We start from the raw sequence: 26293 nt of genomic DNA on the forward strand, positions 1-26293 counted from the left end.
TACTTCGTTCTCAAGGACTTCTGCGTCATCTGTGTCACCACATATGCACTGAACTTCATTCTGTTTGTCCTCAACTACAAGCGACTTGTTTACTTGAATGAGGCTTGGAAGCAACAGCTCCAAGCCAAGCAGGACTGAGAAGGAAAACACACAACAAAAGAAGCAAAGAAGGAAGAGAAAAAACAAAACAAAAAATGTGACCTCTGAACTTTTGAATTGCCACCAGGAGACCTTGCTTCCATACAATGTTCATTCTGTGTCTAAAAAATATTGTAAACGAAAAAAAAAAAAATAGGGGCCAGAGATCACAGGTTTGTTGCTAAACAAAGGAAGGATTTAAAAACGGAAAAAAAAATCTTAATTGTCCATATTCGCTTCGTTAGAGTCCCTTATTATATCCAAAACGAATACTCATGATAAGGGATGGGGGTAAAAAAGACAACGAGAAACAAAGAAGACGAAGGAAAAAAAACAAAAAACAAAACAAGCACTTGGCGAATCTCCAGTACTGACCATGGATGACATCCTGCTACTGAAGAGGAAGTTGGAGAGACAAAAGAATGAGAGAACGAAAGAACAAGACAAGTTCAACAGGACAAAAAGTGGTGACGCTTACTTGAAAGGGGACGTTTCTGGTCCTGGTGTTCCCGAAACTGTACTGAGAGGATGAATTATGAGTTTAACAAAAAATAAACATGCATGATCATGAGGTTACTGTACAGTTCTCAAGATATGATTCCACGAGATGCAAGGATTAACATCGAACATCAACAAAAAACAAAATGTTATTTCTTATGTTTACAGTAATTTTTTTTTAAGAGGACCACTAATTTTAAAAATGGGAGAATGTGAGACCTTGTGTGTACATCGGTTCCTTTTTTCCTTACGTGTTTTTCTTGTTTATTTGGTCGTCGTTGGCAAATCTGTAAATAGCCGCTGAGCAATATTCCAAGCTAGGTTGTCTTTAAGTGTTGCCAGATGTAAAGGAGAAAAAAAAGAAAAAGAACAAAAAAAAAGTCTGCAATAAGGAGATGCGTTGTGTTGTCATCTGGATGAAGAGGTGTGATAATGTGCATGCACTAGGTGTGTGGCCCACTCACAGTGGGCCAGCAAGAGGTCTGTTGTTGCTTGGATGCTTCCAGAGCACCTACCAGTTCGAGATGTTTGGGAGGCTTGTATCCAACCAACCTCCAGTCTTCAGGGCAAGAGTTTTTTCTCCTCCACCCTAAAACTCCAATCATCTTTCGTCTGTTTCTGCTGTTTCTCTCCAGATCACCTTTCTCCACATTCACCCCTCAATATTTCTGTCTGCGACTTTGTACATATATTTGTTCTACGCATTCCTGATACACAGGACAACCATTAGACGTATGTGCCTAACAGAACAGTGGTGTGAGATACTCTTTTTTTAATCATTTGTCTTTCTTCTTCCCCCACTATTTTTAGCGTCACTCTTCTCACAATCACCCTGTCTTGCATTTTTGTACTGTACTTAACATTGTTTGTTATACAAAAAATGGTTAACATTGAGCATGTGTACCACAGCTCCCAGACACCACCATCTGACTTGTCTATCTCCATGTGTGCATTTTTAAGTAACCTGCGGATGAATGGTGCGAGAATATTTAAAAAGGATACGGCAGAAAACGGCTCCGAACTTTTTGTTTTGTATGCAGCATGTCATACTAGCTTCAGTAATTTATTAGCACTTTTGTTTGTGTGTTTTTGTATGTTTTCACTGCTGTAAGCAAGGTCTAGATCCCTCCCACAGTGGTCGAAAAAATTTTTTGTTTTGTTCCTGTGTTATTAAAATGGAAAACTGCATCACCCACAACGCTCAGTGCCCTACCCACTACCTCTCAGTATTGCCCCCTCACCCCTATTCGATAACACCCACCCCCACATCCCTAAGCTTGTAGGATTTAGCTTCAGAAGATGCCAGTGGAGTCAGATAGACATAGATGACAATAGAGCCTTGTTACTGGCTGATGATGGTTGATCCATGGTTAAGAGTTTTAAGTTAAGAGTTGTAAGGGAGTAAGTTTAGAGCTGTGCTCTCCTACTTGTTGAGTGGACTGGATATCGGATTTGGGTGCAGATTGTGAAAGGTTTACTTTATGTGTCCAGTGTCAGATCAATGTCCCTGATAAACGTTTGTTAAGCTCCTGAGTAGGCTCTCTGGTGTGATGTCCCACGCTGCAGAAGCAGAACAGTGTTGTGTTACTTTTTCTAAATGGAGTGTCAAACGATGTGCACATTCATTGAACATTTTAGGTTTTTTTTGTTTTTACTTTCTTTTTTTTTTACCCCTCCTGTTGTCTTTTAGGTCGGGGCTTTTTTTCACTTGTGTAAATACCGTGTGAAATTCCTGGTGAATAAAGTCTGTCTCTTTGTGCTTCTAAAAAGTACTTCTCCCCCCATTCACCCAATGAAGGTGATAACGCCAGCCCAGCCAAGAGAGGCTTGTCAATGACGGCAGATTGTTGTGTGTTCCCTAGCTTTGCGTTGTTATTAAGTTGAGCTCTAAGAAGAATAGTTTTAGCGTGCCCTAGCTAGAAACACTGGATAGAGAATGTTGTCGCAAGCCTGTTATTGTCCCCCCACAGGCTTCTCACATGTTGAAAGGCAGACCATCATCTCATCACTCGGTTGACAGCTTGACAGTCTGTATTGAAGACATCGATACTGTGGCCCTAACTCTATAAGAAACGAAGCTGGGGTACAACTAACTGCTTGAGGGAGGACTTTTATTGCCTTTTTTGTCCGAGTCCTGTGAGCTTCACCTCTAGACATCCCACAGCAGCATATTACTGCTCCTTGACTGCTCAAGAATGATATGAACACCTACAGCTGTGAAGTCACTATAGCCAGTAACAAAATTGTGTGGCGGTTTGTTTCATAGCATTCATGAAAAACAGCCAGTTCAGATCAAAATACCATCTTCCCCCCACCTCACAATGCCGGAAAAAAAGGCTGGAGTTGTGTTTTGTGTTGATATGTAGCGCACAATGTGAATCTTCCCCCAAAACTTCAAGCAGGCGAGCGAGAGTTGCTGCAGTCATGATGTCCACTATAAAGTGCCTTCTGTATGCTCTCAAGGGCCTTGCTTTGGCCTGTATGGAGCAGCAGTTCAAGCCTTGTTGGTCAAGCAGACAGGAGCAGGTCAGGCACTGCTGGGCCCTGTGTCAAATACCGCTTCAGTGACCAATTGGGACCAGCTCTCTCAGACCTCTTGGGGCAGGCTTCCAGCAATGTATTAACTCAAACCAAGTGGTGGATCTACAGATAGAGCGGCCTCATGGTTCTGTTTTGGGAGAAGAAAAAAGATATGGGTCTTCTATTAAAAGATTTACAAACTCATATTTTAGTTCAGTTATTGAGGTTGGTAGGTAAGCCACTTGTTTGGAACACCTGCCCTGATGGAAAAAGTCCTGTGGAACGATTTAGTACACAATGTCAACCCACAGGGCTGTTTCATAATGCAAGGTACATGACTGAGTAATCTGGTTTTGGTTTGGCACTGAGCGGTGCAGCAGAAACAGCCCACCTGCTTGTCTTGGAGAAGGTGTACACACAGATGAGCCTGGAGGTCCCACTAAAATGTGTAATGTAACACACGTATTGGATGTGTATGTTAGCAGAGGCCCACAAAAAAACAAAACAATAAATGACAAAAACAAATTAACATGACATTGTCTGGTGTTACATTAGTTCCTTTTTTTTTTTTTTTTTTGCTGTTTTGTTTTGTTTTTGTTTTTTTCATTCCAGTTTTTTACCCCCCACCCCAATTTCCATGTTCATCTCTTGATTTTGAGGTAGCATATTTTTGTTATTTATACTTTTTGTCCCAAAAAAACCTAAGAATGTTGAGGTGGAGGAGTTGTCAATGTACTGCTGTACAGACTGGTGAGCATTTCTTTTCTTTTCAATGTGACCGGGCTGTGTTTTGTGAAATCTAGCCTTTTAGCTGTCTAGACTGTTAACGCAATAGGTTACAATAGTAAAGAAGACAAAGCAAGGATCGGAAAGAAATCTGGGGTCATGTCATTGTCAATTTCCACTTTTTAAAGGTAAAATCAAGGGTTTCCTTTTTTATTTTGGAGGACAATTATGTTTAGGTTTTGCATCTGTATTTGCCAAATATAAGTTTAAGAAAAGAAATGCTGTATTTTCTTACATGGAAAGTGTTACAAGGAAGGTTAAAACAGTGCAGGAGGAAGAAAACAATCGAATGAAATCCACTATTTCTTAACTGTGTTTTGATGAGCGAGTTGGCGAGAATACACATCAGTGAACAATATTTAAAAACAAAACAAAAAAAATCTCATTGTTGTGTGGAAATGGTCTACCATTAAAACATTCCCTCAGAAAAAAAACAACCTCTGCTCCCTCCTTTGTCTGATTCTTAGATGAGTACCACATTGTGTGACTCCACAAGTTTATTACCCAGTTCATACATAAAATATAACAGATCAGACAGCCATACACACATCCCTTTTTGTATTTTATTGGTATAGAAAAATAACATTCTGATTTTTCCCAGCATTATTAAAAAAGACAATTTGTGGATAATTGGCACATACACATACAGCATGATTAGGCATTCATAAAGGTCCTTACATAGCCTTTCAATTGAATAATGACAAGCAGATATCTTTGACAGTGTTTGTTAGACTGGGAACATTATGGTGAATTGAACAACCGATGCTTCATCATGATGAGATTGCCTGGCAGTGTGTGTGTGTGTGTGTGTGTGTGTCTCCACTTAGGTGAGGGGGTGGCATTACTCTGCAAGAGAAATGCATCAACTTGACTGTGACCCTACAGGTCATTATACGGACATCTTTATGTGGTGCAGCTACATATAGCCTGGGGGACATGATTTACTACGGCTGCAACTTATAGGCCCATGTTTGGAGTCTCGCATTAGCGTTATTAAAGAGTGCTCTGCTATTTGGACACCCCCCACCCACCCCTCTCCCCTACAATAAAGGACAGGCCAGCTGCACCTCTCTCTCTCTCTCACACACACACACACACACACACACACACACACACACACACACACACACACACACACACACACACACACACACACACACACACACACACACACACACACACACACACACACACACACACACATCATGATTGGTTCATGATTGTGTGCTTCTGCCAGTGCACAGTAAAAGCAGATTAAAAGATGTTTGGAATGTTCTCAGTGCAAAGGCAATTAACAGACAGTGTTCTAAAAGTAAGCAGCTGATACTGGTTGACTTAATGGATATTAAACAAATCTTATTTACCTCTCTGTTTGAGGCAAGTTTTCTGTTGAAAGTCAATACTGTATGCAGTGTAATAATTCTACACATCTTAAAAGAGAAAAGGCTAAACATGACAAGCAATTAAAAAAACAAAAGAATCAAAGTAGTTCCATACATTAAAACCATTTAAAACTCAGCAGCCTACCTTCACGAGAAAAATTAAAATGAACCACACAACCAAATGGGAAGTAAATCTCAGGCTCTGCCAGATTTGTGTAGTCACTAACACAAACAAATTCCTGGGGAGTATTCCAAGAAGCTGGTTCAGAAGTAATCCAGGTTAAGTCAACCTTGATGTACTTGTATATCATATAATAGAACAGTCTGGAGTCCTTTTTTACTAAATGACCTCTGTGGGATATGTTATGAGGTTTACCACTTCCGGTAGGTTAGCTTAGCCAGGTTTATAACTTAACCATGTTCTTGGAATGCCCCCAGCTCTGATGCCGATTCACATTCGAGACTCCCAAAAGAGACTTGACAGCTCAAGGCACTTTGGTACAGCTATGTTTGTCCATGGTGTCAAGAGCAGGGGTACTTAGCCCAGAGCGGAAGGACTCCCGTCTCGTTGGCTATGCCCCAGTAGCGCTCCCTCAGGAGGTAGGCTGCCGACTTGGGCTGGCGCTGACGGGTGAAGACGCCCTTCTTGTTCCCCACAACACGGGTGATGGCTAGAACAGAAAGAAACACAAGAAAAGAAGAGGAGAGAAAATGTTATTTGGAATAGAATAGAGCTCGTAAACCCTAGCCCCTCTAACTGCACCTCATAATAGCCCACCATGCAGTTGATGGCTAGAACAGGAAAAAAAACAGAAGAAGAGAGGAAAAATGTAGGTATTTCCTGAAAATACAGATTGGAATTGGTAAACTCTAACCATTTGTGAAATTACTGCATATGGTTGTGCAGGTTCCCCCGTTCAGCTCTTAGGTCAATGACATCATATCACATCCTCCTAAAGGGCATTGTTTTTTCCTGACATGACACGGGTAATTGATAGAGTTCCCAAACTTTTTCATTGGGGACCACCTTTTGGACTTCAGAACATTTTCGCAACCCCCTATTAACGAACTATTAATGCAAAATCTAGCAATATTAATGGTCATAAAAATTGTCAAGGCATTTTCTTGTCCATTCACATGCCTAGATTTTCCATTAATAGTTTATTCGCTAATATTGCTAGAAATCCAATAGCAAATCTGACAGCAAATACATCTACAAGTGAATACTGTTACTAGCCAAATCATGTAATTATGTTAGCTGTTAACCTATGGATTTCTACCACTCCCTCTCGCAAACTACTCTCATTACTCACTAGTACTCTCTCTGTTCGGCAATAGGCCAAGTTACCTGACTAAGAGGACCATGTCAAAATATCCACAGCCAGCCCACTAATACAAAAAACGAGAGGGATGATTTACCAGGCTAGAAACACATTAGGAAAGCAAAAAAAAAACCAACAAAACCAAAACCCTATTTTGCTTTCAGCAAGGAATCTGTGGGATTCGGTCCGGCTAATTCCTGTGACCTTGGCACTGGCTCGGCACTGGCAGTGGCGGGTCAGAACTCCAGACCTGCCGCTGGATTGGAACCCTCCTCCACTGTGAATTCCGCTGGCCCCAAACCAGGCATGCCAACGCTCCCACTCGCTTGATAAGTTGCAGGAGCCTGCAGGTTTATCCGTCACGCCACTCCACAGCTTGTCATTACTACAGCTAAATTACACTAGAATACAAATCTAAGGATACTAGTGGATGGCAAGGCAGTCAATACACAATACATTATAAATAAAGGCAATACAATAAACTAATAGAAAAGAATTTAGTGCAGGAACCAAGTGGTCTTTTTACGGATTGCAGACTATAAGCAGTTGTTTTAATATAACAGAAATCATCATCTGTGAATCAGTCATCAGCCACCACGTTTAACCCCTTGACATCCAAACTTGGACTTCACATAAGTCTGGTGGCACAGTTTCAAAATATCCTGTGACACAGAAACACCCATGTTAGGGGAGGCACAAAGTTCATATCAGGGCCCCTCTGGGACATGTCACCATACCAGGGGTGCCTGTGATGCAGACGACTGCAGAATGCTTCGCTATGCAATCTGTACATATAAATGGGGTGGGTGGTAATGCCAACACGCTCAGAATACCGTAGCTCAGATATGATGGGGCCATGGGGGTAGGTGGGCATGCTAACACATTTGGCTTGGCTAGGCATGGAGATGTATAGACAATGATCCATGATGAGGGATCGGACAGGGAAATGACATTGGAGACATGGGGGTGACTGGGCACCCTGACAAACTCTTTTCTGCTTGGCTTGTAGGCAGGTGTAACGGATGCAAACTAGCAGAGTTCGACGTTAGTAAACCTCCCTCCCGAAGCCTCAAACAGTATCGATAGCACTGAGCTATTGGTCTGGACCTTTAGCTCAGCGGTATGGTGCTGTACCTCCCATCCCCTAACTGGAGCGCTGACTGGTAGGTGGTAGGTTCACTAGCGCAGATCACCTCAGTTACAAAGGGAGATATGAAGGCTTCACTGGCAATCTGTATACATAGACTGAGAGCTGTGGCGGGTGATTGGGAAGGGGGATGGGCATGGGGGCGAGTGGGCATGGGGGCGAGTGGGCATGCCAACACACTCTTCTCAGCTTGGCTTGGCTGGTCAGGGTGGTACTGCCAGTCTGCCGCCCCCACTCAAGCTGGCCTGGCAGGCAGGAGCGGAGCGCTCTCTCTCTCCATACCTGGCACTGGCCTAGATACCAGCAACACCACAAGGTAAAGGCTTATTCATTGCCATCTGGTCATACACTACAGAGGTTCTATTTCGTTCCTTCTGACCGCCAGAGGCGGTGCTTTCAGCACTGAATATTCATCTTACGGATCAGCAGGTCGAGAATTAATATCAACAAAGTAACACGTGACCTGGGTGACGTCACCCGGTGACCCCCGTGTCAGGGGTTAAGACACCGGTGAACCCAGGAAGCGACGTCTTTCATCTTCTCGATTGCAGGTTTCGAGTTGATCGTTTGAGATTTTGGGATTGACCTGACGCTTTGTTCGTTTCGCACCCATAGGGTTGGGGCTGTGGGTTTTCCACCCCCCATGAAACGGCGTTGGTCGCTTTTTCCTTTGAGTATCTCTTTCACATTTACGATGTGTCCGACTCCGACTGAGTGTTATTCGCTCGGTGGAGGAGGGCTGGCTAGGCTACCTAGCCTGCCTAGCCCCTGGCTCGAGGCACTGTTCTCGCCGACTGGAGGCTAAACTTGTCCTTTCCCGTGGAAAGTAGGCCGTTTTCTGATCATGTATTAACTGCTACCGCGTTATCTTCAGTAGTGTTTCCCGCAACTGGATTTGACGAGCGGTCTCGTGGCGTGATACGCTTTCGAGTTGGGATTAGGTATTAACGCCTGCCTGCCTATGTTGGCCATCGTTTGGGTAAGTGGACTGTCATTTACTGTTTCGATTTATTTTCGCGGTGTTTCTCGCCACGGAATGTTACTATTACTGGGCGATTGTTGTGACACTCGACGCGAGCTCGGTTACTTGGGTTCGCGTGCCTGTATTTACGTTACGGCTTCATTGTTTGTACAGTGTAGCCTGTCTGTACGGTTGCTCCACGGGCCAGTGTGTTTCGCTGTGCCCTTGCACCGTTGGCGTCACGCTGCCCCAGAGATTCAATCTACAATACAATCTCTCTCTCTCTGGCTGCACTCTGCTCACCCCGGTTGTTATTCCTGCCGGGTTGTGTTCTTCAGGGGGCAGTCGTGGCTCAGGCCCGACTGGACCGCAGCTGAAATGCCCTTGAGCGAGGCATCCCCGGGCACCATTCAGCAGGCAGCCCACTGCTATGGACTAGTGTGTGTAATTCAATGTGATTCACTAGCCCAAATGGGATAAATGCTCCTGTACACTGGTTTATTATTGTCTGTTTTCACCTGGGGTGTCTTCGCCCCAGAAGTGTATATTTGCCTTGCATTTCTATCACTGTGCTACTCCTGTCTGCCCATGATATTGGCTGTGCTTATGGTATGTCCTCTATGGTGAGTCACTGGGTGTACAGCGCCTACCGGCTACATTGCAATGTAATGTACTTTATTTCTTCAGGACATTGCACATGAATGAACGTATACATACATGTACATATATGTATATATGGCGGATTGTAGCCCGAGGGCTAATTTCCATCTGGTGTCCAAAATAGGCCGAATCCAAAATGTTAATGTCCATTATTATTTGCTTGTCAGCTTGGTGTTGCCGCCTGGCTGCTGGCTCCTGTTGGCTACACTTGGGGCGTCCTCGCCCCTTGTGTTTTATATTCGCAGTATTTGCTGGACATTGTAGTGTCATCTCCTACCTGCTGCCAACTTTTTACCTACTATTGGGGTACCCTCGCCCTGTGGGTATGTGTTGTTTGTTTGTTCCCTTCTGTGTGTTGCAGTGTTCGCTTCCCGACACGGGACCCTCATCTTGCCTGATTGCTGGGTTTCTTCTTGGCTGCCATTGGGTGTCCCAGCCCCTTCTGTGTGGTATTCACCAGTTGGCCTGGAGCTCTTGCATCGGCTACCACTGGGGTGTCTTCGCCCTGCTGTGTGTATTGCCTTGTTTACCTGTCGGCCCTGACTGTCCGACTGCTGGCTTCCCTCTCGGCTACCACTGGGGTGTCCTCGCCCTGTGTGCCTGCCTGCCTGACTGATGCATTGTCGTCTAGGCCCCTGGGACTGGTGCCTCTCCTGCCTGGAGCTGAGATGCCTGCGGCTGAGGTTGACAGATGTGGCCTGTGCTGCTTGCTCAGGTCTGCGTGCGAGAGCACTTACGGCCGGGCTGACGCGATTTGGCCCTCGGCCTCCAGTTCCGCTGGCCACTGGTGGAGTTGTCGGCCCTGTTTTGCCGACCTGCGGCCTCTGACACACGGTGACCGTGTTTTCAAATGTGCCCTGCCTGCTAGCGACCCGGACGGTCGCACGCTGCCGCCACGGCTGTCGCCCACCGCCGCCACGACTGTCGCCCACCGCCGCCACAGCTGTCGCCTGCCGCCGATGCCCGCACCATGCCCTCTGTTCAGGTGACACCGTCACAGCCCAGTTGCATTGCTTGTTGCATTGCATTGGCACTGGGCCCTTTCTGGGTGAGTTGGCCATGGGTGTTTTTCGCCCGATGGCTACATGTGAATGCCGTACCTGCTACTGCTACAGAGTGGGTTTCTGGCCACAGGTGGCCTCCACCCTGTGACATGCTTGTTGATGCCATGACTACTACAGCTGCCACGGCGTGCCGCTGGGCCGTACGCACCCTGCCATTCCGGTTTACATGGCTTGCTCGGTTGCTTTGCATGCTTGCATACTTGCTCTCTTGCATAGCTGCATGACTTGCATGAGACCGCATGTGTGCTCCCCGCTCCTCTGCTGGTCTCTACCATTCAGCGTCCTGCGACTGTCTGTCGCTCTCCTGGATACCGCCTGCTGTCGGCTGTTTCATCCATTGGCTTCTTGTGGACGCCCGGGGCACCTCAATCGCCATGACTACTACAGTTGCGCGTGTTGCTCCGCTTCATGCCCCTCTGTGTAGCTTGCTTTTCCCTACCTCACGACTGGTTCTAGTCGTTCTCCTGGGTTTGGCTGACCGTGGGTGTCTCCGCCAGTCAGCTCCTTGCATGCACCGTTGGCGTTTCCGCCTGTACGACTGCTGCTGCTCTGGGTGAGTGGTTTCACACCATACCCTGTTTTATGCTCTTTGGCACTCCTGCGGGACTGTCTGGAGTCTGTTGGCCTTGGCCGTCTTCACCGTGGACCGTTGTGATTACAGTTGGTGCCTTCGCCTCTTCTGCTGTGGCTTCGGTATGCAAGATATGCTCTGCGTCCTGTTGTCCGCCTTTGCCCACTGTCGTACGTCTGGCATGTCGTCGTCCTCCTGGCCTGGTTGAGCCTGGGACTCTTTTGCCCCTTGGCTCGCGGAGTGTGCCGTTGGGCTTAAGCCTCTGTGACCGGTGCACGTGTATGTCGGCATTGCTGCCCTGGGTACAGGACCCAGGTGCTTCCTTCATTGTCCTCGACTGTGGCGCGTAGGTCGACTGCTGCACGTCGTCCCCCCGAGCGCTTGGGCTATGCGTGGACTTGCCATGGGCTACTTAAGAGTGCCATTGGTGCCGGCACCACTGCAGCTGCGGCTGCTACTGGTATGTTGGAGCGTTACCGCTCCTTCTCCCATTGTTCTTCATGTTTCCCCACTTCATGTGTGGTATATCCGGGGGTCAGGATGCCACTCTGACTGCTACTACTGTACGGGAGTGACCCCACTCCGGGCTCTCCCTTCGAGTTTTCGGTGGCTTACGACTGTTCGCTCTGTTGGCCTCGCTATGGATGGTCTCACATGAGTGTTCTGGGCACCGGTGGGCGTACACGCCCCTACGACTGTGGATTCTGCATCTGGCTGGTTCATGCTCTGCTGTCTGCTGCAGGAGCATCGCAGTTGGCTTGTCATGGGCATCTGCGCCCTGTGTCGCGCACCTTTCCCGCTGGGGCCGGCTTGTTGACGCTTGGACTGTTTACGCGTCTCTGCTGCAGTGGCTGTACCTACTACTGGTTACCCTGCCTGTCCCGCCTGTCTATACCCATGGCCCCTATGTGGCCTTTACTGGTGTTTGGCCGACCGTGACGCTGTACGCGATGGGTCGACGATCAGGCATTGGCCGGGCTGCAGGAGGCCTCCATCTATGGCCCTGCCGGGTATTGAACCACTTCTGACCGCCCTCCTTGCCTTGCCGGTCAGGGCGTTGATCTGGCGGGGTGCACTGCCCTGGCCACTTAGACACGTCGCGGATGAGCTCGTCTGCGAGGTCTATGATGCAGCGCTGCGTACGACGTGCATGGGGTTCTTGATGTCCCATGTCTTGGTGGCCTTCTCTCGGCCCCCATGGACCGTTTTGGGACGCCCCCTGTGAGTTCTCTCTGACTCCTGGTTGCTGGCATTCGCCTGTCTGGCCTGAGTGCCGGGGCAGAGTCACACAAACCTTGGCCGTGGTACGGTGATTGGTTTGGCTTGCGCGACACCCTTGTCGGGGCCTTGCTGGAAGCAGTCTGCTCTCTTCCGGCGGCCCCTAAATGTCCCTTTTGGTCCGTCCGCTTTGGGCAAGCCACGACGCGGCTTTTGTGTCGCACCGGCCGTGCAGCCGGTGCTGCATGTGGTTTTGTTTCGCTCACGCTGTTGTTCTCGACCTGGTGCGCTTTGTCCTGTTCTCGACATGCAGACCCCCGGCCTGGTGTCTCTAGGCGTCGATTTCTGCTTATGACCAGCGTACTTGCGGGCATTGGAAGTGGAGGCTCTCCTTCCTTGCTCTCCGCCCCTTCCAGGTGTTGGGCATGCCGACCTCTGCATCCCACGTTGTCCCTCTTGGCCTCCGCTTGCTGAGGCCTCTTTGGGTTGGATATGCCGTTATGGCCCCTGCCAGGTCCTACTGTCGCTGACTGCTCTACATTGCGTCTGGCTACCATGTCCGCCTTCGACTCTGGAGGTGGAACTCGCGTCTGTTCCGCTCTGCCCTTGCGCCGTGGAGTCATGCCCACTGCTGCTGCCCTTGCGCGGTGCGGTCGTGCCCACTACTGCTGCCCTTGCGCGGTGCGGTCGTGCCCACTGCTGCTGCCCTGGACGGTTGGTCTGCGGTGGCAGTCCAACACTGCCTGCGACCTGTGGGCCCCCTGATGATGGCCGTACCTTGGATGAATGTAGGGACTGGCCATCCTGATTGCCCTCAGACGCTCTCTGGCCTGTCTTGCGGTCTTGTGTGGAGCGGGCGGCTCATCTATCATGTGCGCCGCCTTGAGTCCTTGCCCTCTCTGGGCCTGTTACAGCGGCTGCTTTCAGAGGCCGACACTTGTCTGATGGGCATGGGAGCTACTTCCTTATGGGCGTCCAGTGCCCTGTTGTTGACCTTTTCCGTGGTTCGCCTCTTCCATTGTGGCTCCTCCCGTTTGTGGCACCGGGTGGTATGGTACCGCTACGGGGTGGCACAGGTGTCCCCGTCAACTGCTATGCTAACTGCTTACTTGCTGCCCCCTGTGGTTCTCACTCAGGGAGCTCGTGGATCCTTTGGGCCAGGTTACGCTGGCTTCCATGTGGCCGTTGGTACGTGCTAGGACGTGTACGGCACGGCCTCCTCGGCATCAGGCTGCACCATTGCCTGGTTTTCTTACTGTTGCCCCACATGTTACTGTGGTGCTGGCGGTGGCTTCGGGCCGTCTCAGTAGTACTGACGACGGGTAGGCACTCCTCATGACTTTGTTGGTATTGGTCATCCAGTGCTGAAAGCACCGCCTCTGGCGGTCAGAAGGAACGAAATAGAACGAAGGTTATGTATATAACCACGGTTCTATGAGTTCCGGATGACCGCCAGAGCTTGGCAGTCACTCGGAGTGTGTTCGAGAAGATTTGCCAAGACGTCGCTTCCTGGGTTCACCGGTGTCTTAACCCCTGACACGGGGGTCACCGGGTGACGTCACCCAGGTCACGTGTTACTTTGTTGATATTAATTCTCGACCTGCTGATCCGTAAGATGAATATTCAGTGCTGAAAGCACCGCCTCTGGCGGTCATCCGGAACTCATAGAACCGTGGTTATATACATAACCTTCGTTTTATGTACTCAGTACAACAAAAAGTGCAATTCATTCATGTTCAACAGGTGCATGGTGTCAAGGGGAGGGTTTATGGGCTAAGAGAGTTCCTTACTCTGAGCGGTCATGAAATCGGCAAAGTTCCAAATGAGCTCGCCAATCACATACTGCTTCCTCTTCTTATCGAACACACTGTGGTAATTTTGCAGGACAGTTTTCTGGTACTCTTCTGTGAACATCATGGGAGGATCCTATAGTAGCATGAAATAGAACAGAATAGAATAGAATTCAATATCCTATGAAAAATACAGAAAGAATGTATACTGTACAGTGTATGTGCACATGGTCTCATTGCACTCAGCATATCATTTCAATGATTGTGTTGTCTGTGTGTCTGATATCTAATATTTGACGTTGAAAAACATTTTCTGTGGCAGGAGGAATGTCCCGTTCAACAACACCGGCATAAAGCTACATGACTCTTACGTTGTGCAGTCCCGGTACGGCGTCAGCTCCGTACTCGCTCTGGATGATGGGCTTCTTGTACTTGCCGTACCAGTTCTCAAACTGGGTGTTGAGCTGGAGGGGGATGACCTCCAGGTGCCCGGGGTCGTGGTACCAGGAGAAATAGCTGTTCACACACACAACGTCTACATAGGGTGCCTGGACGTGGGGAGGGGAGAGCAGAGATATGTGCACAGGTCAGTTGTGTAAAAATCTCACTGTACTACGTATTACGACAATACAGTAAAGGCTTTCTATTCTAAGTACTCGGTTGCTTAGTGTATTTCTTCATTAGCAAGACACTATCCCATGTGGGTAGTGGAAACAAGTATTATTTTTTTGCCAAAACTGCTGTTGAGACAGTTGATGTCGTTGAGAAGATGAAGCAGAGACTTACGCCCTTGTCCAAATTGTAGTTGCTGTTACTAACAAATGTGACGGCTCGAGTTGGATCCAAGGACTTTGTGTGAGAGATCAGTGTCCTACAAAAGAGGAAATGAAAGACAATAATGCTCAGTCAAACATAGGAATGATCACCACATATGAATGATCAGTTGTCTACCTCAACTCATAGAGAATGTTTTTTTGCCCATTTGTCTACACCAACTCACAGAATGTTTCTGCACAATTGCCTTTTTATTTTTCTGTAGTCTTCATTTTGTTCTCTCCCTGACTATTACTTGTGTTGCATGTGTCTTGAAATGTCCATGTCCATGTGGGCATTATGTGTATTCATGTACGCTACTTGACACCTTAATTTCCCCCCGGGATCAATAAAGTTACTCTACTCTACTCAACTCTACTCACCTGGCGACTAACATCCTGTGGTCAGAGATTTTACCATATTGTAGAGAAAGCCGATTGTATTTGGATTAATCAGTAATGTCCATATATTTGTCCAACTATATGCACAGAGTGCATATAGTTGGACAAATATATGGACATTGCTGCATAGGTTTTTCTCTCAGCCCTTAGTCAATGAGATTGAATCACATTTTTGTAAAAGGCATATGAGAGATAAGAGTCCTGGAACAACCTTCTAAAACACATAAGGAACTTGGTAAAAAATCTCTGACAAAAGTCCCTTGTCAGTGTACATTCAAGTGTCCATAAGTGTCCAAAGCAAAGAAACAGGGTAAACCTAATATAATATGCACTCAGTTACCTGACAAAACAGGCTTTGAAACAGACATAGAAAGACAAAACCATCTTTAAGTACCATTGCAGAGAAATGGCAAATAGACACACCACACTGTAAAAATCACAAACAAGGAAGCGACCTGAATACCTGCAAACAGGTGTCCATAAAGAGTTAACAGAGACATAGTCTGCATACTTTAAATAGCTCTGCCGTGTGGTAATGTTTTCACCCAACACGAGTAGGAGTGGTGGTGGGCATATTTGCTGTATCCATGGAGAAGGAAAAGAATAGCTTTACTGTAAACACAACCCTGACTTATGGACTGTGCTTTGACATGGGTTTGCCTTAGGGGACGTGTATGCTACGCTATGCTAAGAGAACAGGTTAAAGGGGCATTCTTAGGGTGATTAGTTAACACATCTCACATAGCCGTTTTCACCCGAGACCTACACAGTCTAGTGTCAGTGAAACAGCTTTGGGGGAGGTTTACTATATTGATCTTTGTCTCAGGACACCATACACTCACCGGCCACTTCATTAGGAACACTTCTCTGGTGGTGGGTTGGACCCACTTTTGCCTTCAGAACTGCCTGAACTGCCTACAACAATAGTCGGGTTGGCTGTGGCATTCCAACAAAGATAAATTGGTACTAATTGACCCAAATTGTGCCAAGAAAATATCCTTATGCCATTATATCCCCAGCCTGAAATGTTGATGTAAGGCAGGGTTGACCCATGTTTTCATGTTGTTGACGCCAAATTCTGACCATTCCACCTGATTGTTGCGGTAGATATCAAGACTCATCAGACCAGGCAACATTTTTCCGATCTTCTAGTGTTGTTTAAAGCGAGCCTGTGCAAATTGTTGCCTCATTTTCATGTTCTTAGCTGACAGGAGTGGCACCAAATGTGGTTTTCTGCAGCTGTAGCCCATTTGCCTCAAGATTTGATGTGCTGTGTAATCAGGGATTCTCTTATGCATACCTCGGTTGTAATGAGTGGTTATTGGACTTAATAATGCCTTTGTATCAGCTCAAACCATTGTGGCCATTCTCCTCTGACCTCTGCCATCGACAAGGCATTTTGCCCACAGAATCGCTGCTCACTGCATTTTTTTCTTTTTTCGTACCATTCTTTGTATACCCTAGAGATGGTTGTGTGTGAATATCCCAGTAGATCAGTATTTTCTGAAATACTCAAGTCAGGTCCTTTCGGCACCCACAGCCATGCCATGCTAAAAGTCATTTAAATAACCTTTCTTCCCCATTATGATGCTCGGTTTGAAATGCATCAGATCACCTCGACCATGTCTACATGGACAAATGCATCAAGTTGGCACCATGTGATTGGATGATCAGAAATTTGCCTCAATGAACAGTAGTAACAGGTGTTCCTAATGTAGTGGCCGGTGAGTGTAAAGTATATAAACATAATATAAACCCACAAAAGTGGGTAAAAATAGAAGCAATCAGAGGCGTTGAAAGGGGTGTGAATAATTTCCGTAGGAAAATTCCATAGGAAAACTCACAGAAAAAGAAAAAAAAGAAAGAAATTGATTAAATATACCTAAAAAAATCAATCTTAATACATCCTAGATTAAATCACCACCATACGGTGGCATCACAAAAAAACAGTAGAAAAAAATACAGTAAATTGATGATAAATGTATCCAATAGACTAAATGTGATTCACCATAGTCATTACACAAATACAACATAAACACTAAAGTGTTTTTAGTGACTAAACCATATAACCATTCATTCTGAAAATGTCATCCCACCACACCGCAAGTCGTTATCTAAAATAAGGCACAAAAAGCCAACCCAACCCCAGCTAAGGGCAGGGCGTCCAGAAAGTGCTGTCCACATAGAGTAGGAGTGTAGCCCTCCACCTCCTCTGGGAGAGAGCTGTTGCTGCCTGGCCTGTGGTATGTGGGTTACACCTGTTCTCAGACCAGTCTAAATGAGAGGCTTCAGGTGTACTGGACTGTTCCGCCCAGACTGCATTCCTGAATATCACCTCTCACAGACACAGCCGCTAGTCTATAGCGTGACACAAATGCTAGGTATGCACACACACAGGCGCACACGCATCATGCATGCAGGCAGGCAGGCGTGTGCGCACAAGCACACACACACTTACGCACGCCAATTCCAGCAGCACACACAGGGAAATTGAATCAATGTCCGCATTTTGATCTAAAAAGCATGTGTATTATGTACACAGCATGTAACTGTTACACTGTTGTGAAGATTATTTGGATGGGGATTAATTAGCCATGTATTCCTTAGTTACACCACCCATAAAACAGATTTATATGCCATATGCCAGGTAGTATTCTGTATGTATAAAAAAGAAGACTGGATTAAGGGTCTCACTTGAAGTAGTATCCCGCTGGCTGCATCTCAGCTGCCGGCTCATTGGCTACTGACCACATGACCACAGAGGGGTGGTTCTTGTCTCTACGCACCAGCTCGTCCATGACAACCAGGTGATGTGTCAGGGACTTGTTGTCAAAACTACGTCTGAGAAGGAGGACATGGAACACAAAAGGCAAAAATAAACAAGGAGTGTGTTAATTCCCACAGCATAGCAGCAAGAGAATCATTTGACAATGAATATTATATCAGTGAATAAGGATGAATGTGTCAGAAGCTGGGGGCATTAACTAAAAAAAATGTTGGTTACTATCAATCATTGTTGTCAATCAAAGAAAGGTAGCTTAAAGATTGAATGTACCTAATTAAAGGATACAAGGATATGATATTGTCATGCACAAAAGTCACATAGGGTGAGGTAATCCATGTAGTGACATTGGTGGCTGTCAGCCAATACTTTGCAAGGGAAGGCTTTAAAGTGCACACAGTGCGGTTGAGTGATGGGAGGTCTGATGAAGGGCATGGGTGTAAGATGGTGGGTGGGTAGGGAGTGCGTAACTGCATTAAGTGCAGTTGTGGTGGGGTGGGGAGAGGACATGGGCTGGAGACAGAAAAAAACTAGCAGTGATCAAGTAGCATGAACAAGGAAGACCAGCGCTAAGGTGCGGTAATGGGGGTGTGGTTGAGGCTAATAGTTTGTTAGTTAAAAGATCTTGAATGCATAGAATATCAGTGTTATGACGAAGGGCAAGGTGTGTATTGTTCACTCACAGCTATAACCATGCTAATAATTAGGAGAAACAAGAGATGCACGTCTGAAGTACATAAAATATGGTGATAATGAAGATCAAGGTGCATGTACCACATGTCTGCAGTAAATAAAATATCATGGAGATGATTAAGATAAACATGTTAAGATATTACTGAGTTGCAGAAACAACAGGTGACGTCCATGTCTGAAGTAAATAAATGTAATAAATGAATAATTCATTTTTTTACTTCATGCCTGTTAACTAAAGTTGTGATAGGCCACCGCTCATCTGTTTAGAAGGTGCAGACTTCATGTCTATTAAAATTTTACTGAGTTACAGAAACAACAGGCGACACACATATCTGAAGTAAATAAAATATCATGGTCATTATGAAAATAAAATATGTAGAGATATTATTGAGTTACAGAAACAGCAGGTGACGTACATGTCCCTGATGCCCACTCCAGGGCACTCGTCGATGACCACGATGCCGTGGCGATCGCACATCTGCAGGATCTCCTCTGCGTAGGGGTAGTGGCTGGTGCGGAAGGAGTTGGCCCCCAGCCACTTGAGCAGGTTAAAGTCCTTCACGATCAGCGGCCAATCCAGGCCCTTGCCTCGGATCTGCAGATCGGAAGTAAACACAGATCACTGCCAATGTTTGTGAACCACAAAAGGGAAACAGGGTCACCTACTATTAGTGAGAACTTTCCCATTGCTGGGTTCAGGGCTCTAAAGTAACACCAGCCAACCGGACAAATGCTGGTGTAACCTCAGTTTGGCTGGTAGAAAAGACCAATTTACTGGCCAGCTTGATCCATTAGTGAGTGTTTGTTTGGCTAGTAAGATTAACATCTGCTAGCCATTGTAGATGGTGAAAAAGGTTAATTTAGGGCCCTGGCTGGGTTCCAATAATGATTCAAACTTTCCAAGCAACCGGCATTCTGTTCTCAAAGAGGATAAATATAACACTATCTATTGGTAAGAAATAAAACATTGATACCATTTTAGGTGACAGACAAGTCGTAGTGACAACAAAGCTGTGCTACACTATCGTTGCAGCCCATCTCCATGAGGGATGAACTAACTGTGTCTGTTGTAATTATTAAAAAGGTGCTATGATTGTGGTCAGAACTGTCAATGCATCCCAAATTAAAACACTCTATAAAGGGTAGCTCCCTCTGGAGGTGAATGGAAAAGCAAAATGGAAAAAACAAGCAGAATTGGCGGGCTACAAATTAACTTCTACATGTACAGTTGTTTTCAGTAAAATACATGTTTTAATGTTGCATGCAGTAGCATTTCCTCAATATTTGGTGACATCTCAGTGTAATTGTATGATTGATTCCTTGGTGCACCATTTGTAACATATAAAAGCACCACCATTCATTTGATAAAGTGAGTGCGGCTTTGCTGCTCCCTGCTGGTGGCCATTGCTTACATCAGAGTCCTCGTGCTTGTTGACTCCATGGAAGTAGAATGGCTTGTTGTTGATGAGGAACTGGGAGGTGGTGACTTGCACTGTGCGGATGCCAACCGGCAGGGTGTACACGTCCTCTGTAAGGCCATTATAATTGGTCTGTGCAGACACCTGTACCTGAAAAACAGGAACAACTTTTCAATTCATGTGAAGACACCTAAAGGCACAATGCACAATGCAGAGTACAGAAGCTGAGCACTCCCAGTCAGCAGCCAGTATAAGACACTTTTTGGATTTCTCTTCAGTACTTCAGCACTTTTGCAGCTGTTTTAACGCCACAGAGTAAAGTGTGCTTTGTTGACTGTAATAGCACAAGTATTTGAAAAGTTCATGTGAGTTACAATGGTTCTCTGCAAGAAAGGGTACTGCAGTGATTAGAAGATTGGATCTAGATTAGATTAGATTAGATTAGATAAAATTGTATTGTCTGTTAGACATGAAACAGAAAATTGTCTTTGGAGTGGCTCCAGTCATTCTCAGACATTACACAAACCTTGACAAAACAGGACAAAACAAGACAAGATAATACATGTATACTGAAAGTGAAAGAAAGCCCATTGGGAAACTCCAACTCCCATTGTCATTGTGACACAGCACTCCACAGCACACAAGTGAACACTGCACACTGCACACAACGGAATTGCATTTATGCCTCACCCGTGCAAGGGGGCAGCCCTCAGTGGCGCCCCATGGGGAGCAGTGCGGTGGGACGGTACCATGCTCAGGGTACCTCAGTCATGGAGGAGGATGGGGGAGAGCACTGGTTGATTACTCCCCCCACCAACCTGGCGGGTCGGGAGTCGAACCGACAACCTCTGGGATGCAAGTCTGACGCCCTAACCGCTCACCCATGACTGAGGCTGGATAGCTGGTCATTGTTCATATTTTGTTGAGTAGGACTACAGCTGAGGGGATGAAGGATTTCTTATATCTGTTTTTGTGCGCTAGTGGAACATTGAAGACCGATGGCAGCAGTTGGAAGAAGTGATGGAGGGGGTGAGATCCTCTATGATCAGGTCCGATTTCCTGATCACTGCACCACTGTACAGCTCAGGGAGGGTTGAAGTGAGCCAGTAATTTTCATAGCCTGGTTCACTATGCGTGAAAGTGTGTTCTTTTTTCTAAGGCCAATTAAGTTGTACCAGGAGGATATATTGAAGGTAAGAATTGATTATATGAGAGAGCGGTAGACTAGGGTCAGAATGTCCTTGCTGACATGAAATGTCCTGTGTTTTCAGAGTACTGTAGGTTAAGGCGTTGCTGTGCTTTTTAAAATATTGAGTCCATGTGCAGTGAGAAAGACAGGGAGGTGTCCATTTCGGTGCCCAGGTACCTAAAAACATCCACTTGTTCCACTGTCTGCCCTTGGATGGAGAGTGGCTGGAACAGAATTGATATCTTCTCTCTATCTCCACAACATAGCTCCTTTGTCTTTGAGACATTCAGCTCTAAGGGAAGTTCTAAAACTTACCCCAACAACCACAACATTTCTGCTTATTTGCCAACATCCTTTCCTGCTATGCCCAAAGTTGCAGGTTCAGGCTGTATTGTGCTTGTCTGCACTACAGAGGTTACACAAAGAAAAATGCACACATACAGTACAAACTGAGCCAGGACAGACTTGTAAACGGTCGGTCTGTGATTGAGAACATGTAGAGCAGAAGTAACTTCTTCCAACTCAAATGACAGTGCTAAAGATGTTACAATCTATGTACAGCTCCTGGCCACATTATTAGAATATCATGAAAATGTATTTTTACATATTTTGGCCTTCCAGCTGAAAAAAAACATCAATTGAGGAATTCACATTATTAGAATATTGTAATAACATCACCATTTTCTTCGAGAAAAAAATAAAGCAAGTCGGGTCACGTCATATCAGTTGAAATTTGGTGCATTCTAACTCACCAGGAATAAAACCCCATTCATTTTCAATGGGGTTTTATTTCTGGTGAGTTAGAATGTCCATACCACCAAAGCACCAAATTTGTCATGGAAATTTTCGGGTATATTGAAGATATTGAAGTGTGTGGGTCACCAGATCAACAAACAAAAACAGCTGACAGCAAAGCATCAAGGATATCTGGGCTTCCATAACTCCCATGCAATGCTTCTGCCATTGACTTCAATGTGAAACGCAACATGACAGTGATTAAGACAAAGAGAGTCCAAACTGAGTATTTAACATTGACATGTTATGTAGAAAGTACCTCAGACAACTCAGCAATTATTTACATCCACGACCCCCACACACACACACACACACACACACCTTATATGAGTAAAGAACAAATAGCCGAGATCTCCATTCAAAGGGGGATGGCCATAGCTATTGAACTTTGTTTACCTCCATAGAGTACAGGTATCCGGGGTTGTCATGCATCAGGTAGGGCCACCAGAGGTTGACATTTGGCACCTTGAGGACACCACTGGCTCCTGTGGAGGTGGTCACGCATTTTCCATCTTTGTCCGTGAGCGAGACCTTCACAGTGGCGCTGTCACTCCCCACCACAGACACCTGATAACTAACAACCCCTAGCACACACAACAAATGCAGAAACAAAAACATGTGAACTCCTTGCAAGGTCTTTTTCTTAGATGGCCTTGTTGTTGTAGAAATCCTCATGCTATGTCTTGATATGACGCACTTCATTGCAAAATGGTGTATATCCATTTTGGAACATTTTGGGAAATTGACATTTTTGCATTGGACATTGCATTGCAAAATTTATTTTATATAATTGTATATTCTCAAAATATTTGTATGAAGAGAATTCACACATAGCTGATAGGACATCTGAACAGTCATTTCAAATAATAAAATGAAAAAGTCAAAAAATGACACTCATATAATTTTTTTGCAGCAAAACTCTTCATATACTGTCTATGTCCATACTGTCTTAAGTCCATGTATAAGTACTGTCTATGTCTACACTGTCTATGTCCTTACCTTAACTAGTCTATGTCTGTATGGGAAAGCAAGAAATGCAATTTCAAATTCTTTGTATGACCAGTGCATGTAAAGAAATTGACAATAAAACCTACTTGACTTGACTTGACATATCTATATTTCTAATGATTTTACAGACACAGATGAGGTGACCCTTGGTAATGTTGCACCTGTGCTGTCTGAAAAGGTGGTCTGCACCAAGATATCATCGATGTAGGCGGAGGGCGTGGTGTAGAGAAGGACGGGCCGATGGATGCCGGCATAGTTGAAGAAGTCAAAGTTGGTGTTCTGCACAAAATAGCCTGCTGGATACCTGTGCATGAGACAAATACATTAGCAAAGACCCCAACATGCACGTGCATCACCACCACATAATCCAAATGCTCCAATAGCAAGACTCAATTCAACCACTCATCATAAACACATGAATAAAAGGCATATCATTAACATATATTAATTCAGAAATAGTTATATCAGAGAGTAAATCTAATGCTGAGGGACTCATAGACATCATTGTTGTTATTGATGCGGTGACCTGATGCGGTAGCTACCTTGTGGGGTCACTAGAGCTCAGCTGCTGGATGGTCCCAAATGGCAGGGTGTGTGGAAATATTTTAGTAGTAGTATACTGTTGTTGTCGTGATTAGCTATAGTACCTTGAGGGGTTGTTCATGTGCTGGATGGTGTCTGGTGGGGCCGTGTGTATTTAGTGTATATTGGTAGCAATATTACTACATTATTGTTGCTGTTGAGTTGATCAGCTACAGTACCTTGTGGGATCGTTCATGTGCTGGATAGTGCCTGGGGGCAGGGTGTGGAGGTCTAGTGTGTTGTTGACCGCGATGGTGATGCGACACGGTGCTCCGGGAGTCTTCCTGGCGACGGCACCAATGTCGGCCTCGAAAGGGAGGTGGCCACCCTCGTGTTCGGTCACTTTGACCCCATTCACCCACTAGCAAATTCCACAGGAAATCAAAACACAGGAGCGGGAGTGCAAGTACAGTCAGCAATACAAGTGGTGATAAACCTGGCTAAGTTGACCTACAGGAAGTGGTAAACCTGCCAATATAGCTCATAGGCTATACATTCACTTCTTCATCACTAACAATTTGGTTAGTAGATGTTAATCATACTAGCCATCAAGTATTGGCAAAGGACGCGCTCAACTTCTTGGAAAAACGAAAGTCTTTGGGTGCGAGATAAAAAGCGTCAACTTAAGGAAGAAAAATCCGCACTCACAAACTGCGTCTCATTATTTATTTATATTACCATGTGGTAATATAAATAAATAATGAGACGCAGTTTGTGAGTGCGGATTTTTCTTCCTTAAGTTAATCATACTAGCCAAACACACACTCACAACCACTTAAAATGGCAAGTTAGTTTTCCTTTCTACCAGCCAAACTGAACTCCCCCGCCCAGGGCTTTTAATAACAATCTGTGGTGTCTGAGTCATGGCAAGACAAGAGTCATAACAATATCATATCAGTAGCGAACACTTGTGCTGCTGACACAACACTATCAAAAAAGATGACATTGAGGTAGTGCTGTGTGAACAGTTCTTATATTGCCATGTTTACAACCACAGAATCATAGCAATAGTCATAACAATAACAAGAGTATCCCAACAGTTGTGCTGACAGAACATCTATGCAAAAGCAGCTGACATTGAGAGGGTGGCATTGGGAGTGAGTAGCCTTTACACTGCCATACTTACGACCACAGAATAATAGCCATAACCATAGTTATGCAATAGGCATAACATTATCACATCAGTAGTCCAACAACACTTGTGCTGACAGAACAGATGCAAAAGAAAGTGGGAAGCTTTTATACCGCTATACTTACGACCACAGAATAATAGTGCGCACTCCCCACTCTCAGCACTATCCTCCGGCCCACATCCTGTAGCCAGCTGCCTGGTACCCACACCTCCCTCTCGTACCACACCCAGCCTATGAAGTCCCTCAGCTTTGCGTCTTGAGTTATATCGTTATAGCTGGCTGGCACAGGCATATCGATCACTGGACCTGTCTGAATAGCAGAGAGAGAGAGAGAGAGAGAGAGAGAGAGAGAGAGAGAGAGAGAGAAGTGGTATAAATGGACTATAAAAACCGTTCATGTTTGGGTTAGAGACTTGTATTTCCACCGTCAGGGCGATGCCGACATACAAAGATCAATACGCAAATGCAGGAAAACAAATCAAAGGTGAATGAAAAATCACATGCAAACAGATCTGAGCCACCACACCACTTCAGCAGTGCAAAATGTGTAAAGGTGAAAACAGCTGGACGTAATCCAAATGTCGTTATGACCAATATACATAATCAAGTGCATTGACAATAACAGTGTATATTTAGAGGGCACTTTCCCTTTTAGTAGGATATCTAGAATCAAGAGCCATTCTATTTCATATTGCACAGACAGTTTATCAAGATTCCTGCGACCTAACTCATTTGGAATGGTCATGTAAATTGCACGCACGCTGCAGGCTAAATTTGCTCACACGTAGCCAAGTTTCAAACTGCAAAGTAACTTGACTCAAGAGAAAGTCCAATATGATTATTAGAAGGTAAATGTAAGGGGAAGGTCGAATTCGAACTAAAGTCAATATGATACATTGTTGCTGCCGAACGTTCTGTGTCATGCACTTTGAACTTCTGCAACAGATCCATCCGCAAACATAATGAATGAAATGAACCAAACAAACTTCATGGCCCTACAGTTAGAACTATGGTGTTTTATGTTGCATTGTCATTATTGCACCAAGTCGGCTACAGGTCAACTCAGGTCAATATGTCACACAAGATTGTTACCTCTGCCAGCGGACTTAAAAACCATGCTTTCTGAAATCCTAGATTCCTGTCCTTGGAGAAATCCGCCCTGAAAGTCCATAGCCCATTCAGTTCTTTGATTTCACGACTTGGAGATTCACGTGGAAAGAGCATTCCATTTCCCAGAGAACAACCAACATTCCACAAACTGGACAAACAGATGCACAAAAGCCAGAAAGGCTTCATGTCTGCAACTCGTCTGGTATAGGTGCCCAGAGCTGTCCCTTTCCAACCCTTGAAGATCTTGAAGAAGGCTGCTAAACTTTTCCGATCATTTCCGCATGTGCTGTCATCACATGATTTTTGTGGTCA

The 26293-nt window shown here is 45.4% G+C and overlaps 1 protein-coding gene across 1 annotated transcript; it reads right to left on the reverse strand.

The window, feature by feature from the left end:
• Positions 1-370: 370 nt before the first annotated feature.
• gusb (glucuronidase, beta) lies at positions 371-26256 on the reverse strand. Its single transcript, XM_063204114.1, has 12 exons — positions 25964-26256; positions 24996-25181; positions 23918-24099; positions 23318-23460; positions 22545-22732; positions 20159-20314; positions 19163-19341; positions 17966-18112; positions 14844-14928; positions 14429-14605; positions 14058-14193; positions 371-5995 (listed from the first exon to the last, which is right to left on the reverse strand). Exons 1-12 carry the CDS (start codon positions 26165-26167, stop codon positions 5847-5849), a joined length of 1932 nt encoding a protein of 643 aa, XP_063060184.1. The 5' UTR covers positions 26168-26256; the 3' UTR covers positions 371-5846.
• Between the last annotated feature and the right edge of the window lie 37 nt (positions 26257-26293).

Source organism: Engraulis encrasicolus, chromosome 7 (genome assembly GCF_034702125.1).
Source record: "Engraulis encrasicolus isolate BLACKSEA-1 chromosome 7, IST_EnEncr_1.0, whole genome shotgun sequence".
Taxonomy (NCBI): Eukaryota; Metazoa; Chordata; class Actinopteri; order Clupeiformes; family Engraulidae; genus Engraulis; species Engraulis encrasicolus.

What these genes read in the sequence shown, in the direction of transcription:
- gusb (XM_063204114.1), bottom strand. Translation starts at nt 26,167, where the DNA reads ATGAAGCCTTTCTGGCTTTTGTGCATCTGTTTGTCCAGTTTGTGGAAT. An exon ending in CACATGAACGATCCCACAAG is followed by an intron (nt 23,461 to 23,917) that starts GTACTGTAGCTG and finishes TCTCATGCACAG; the next exon opens with GTATCCAGCAGGCTATTTTG. An exon ending in CGATTTCATGACCGCTCAGA is followed by an intron (nt 5,996 to 14,057) that starts GTAAGGAACTCT and finishes TTTCTGTTCTAG; the next exon opens with CCATCACCCGTGTTGTGGGG.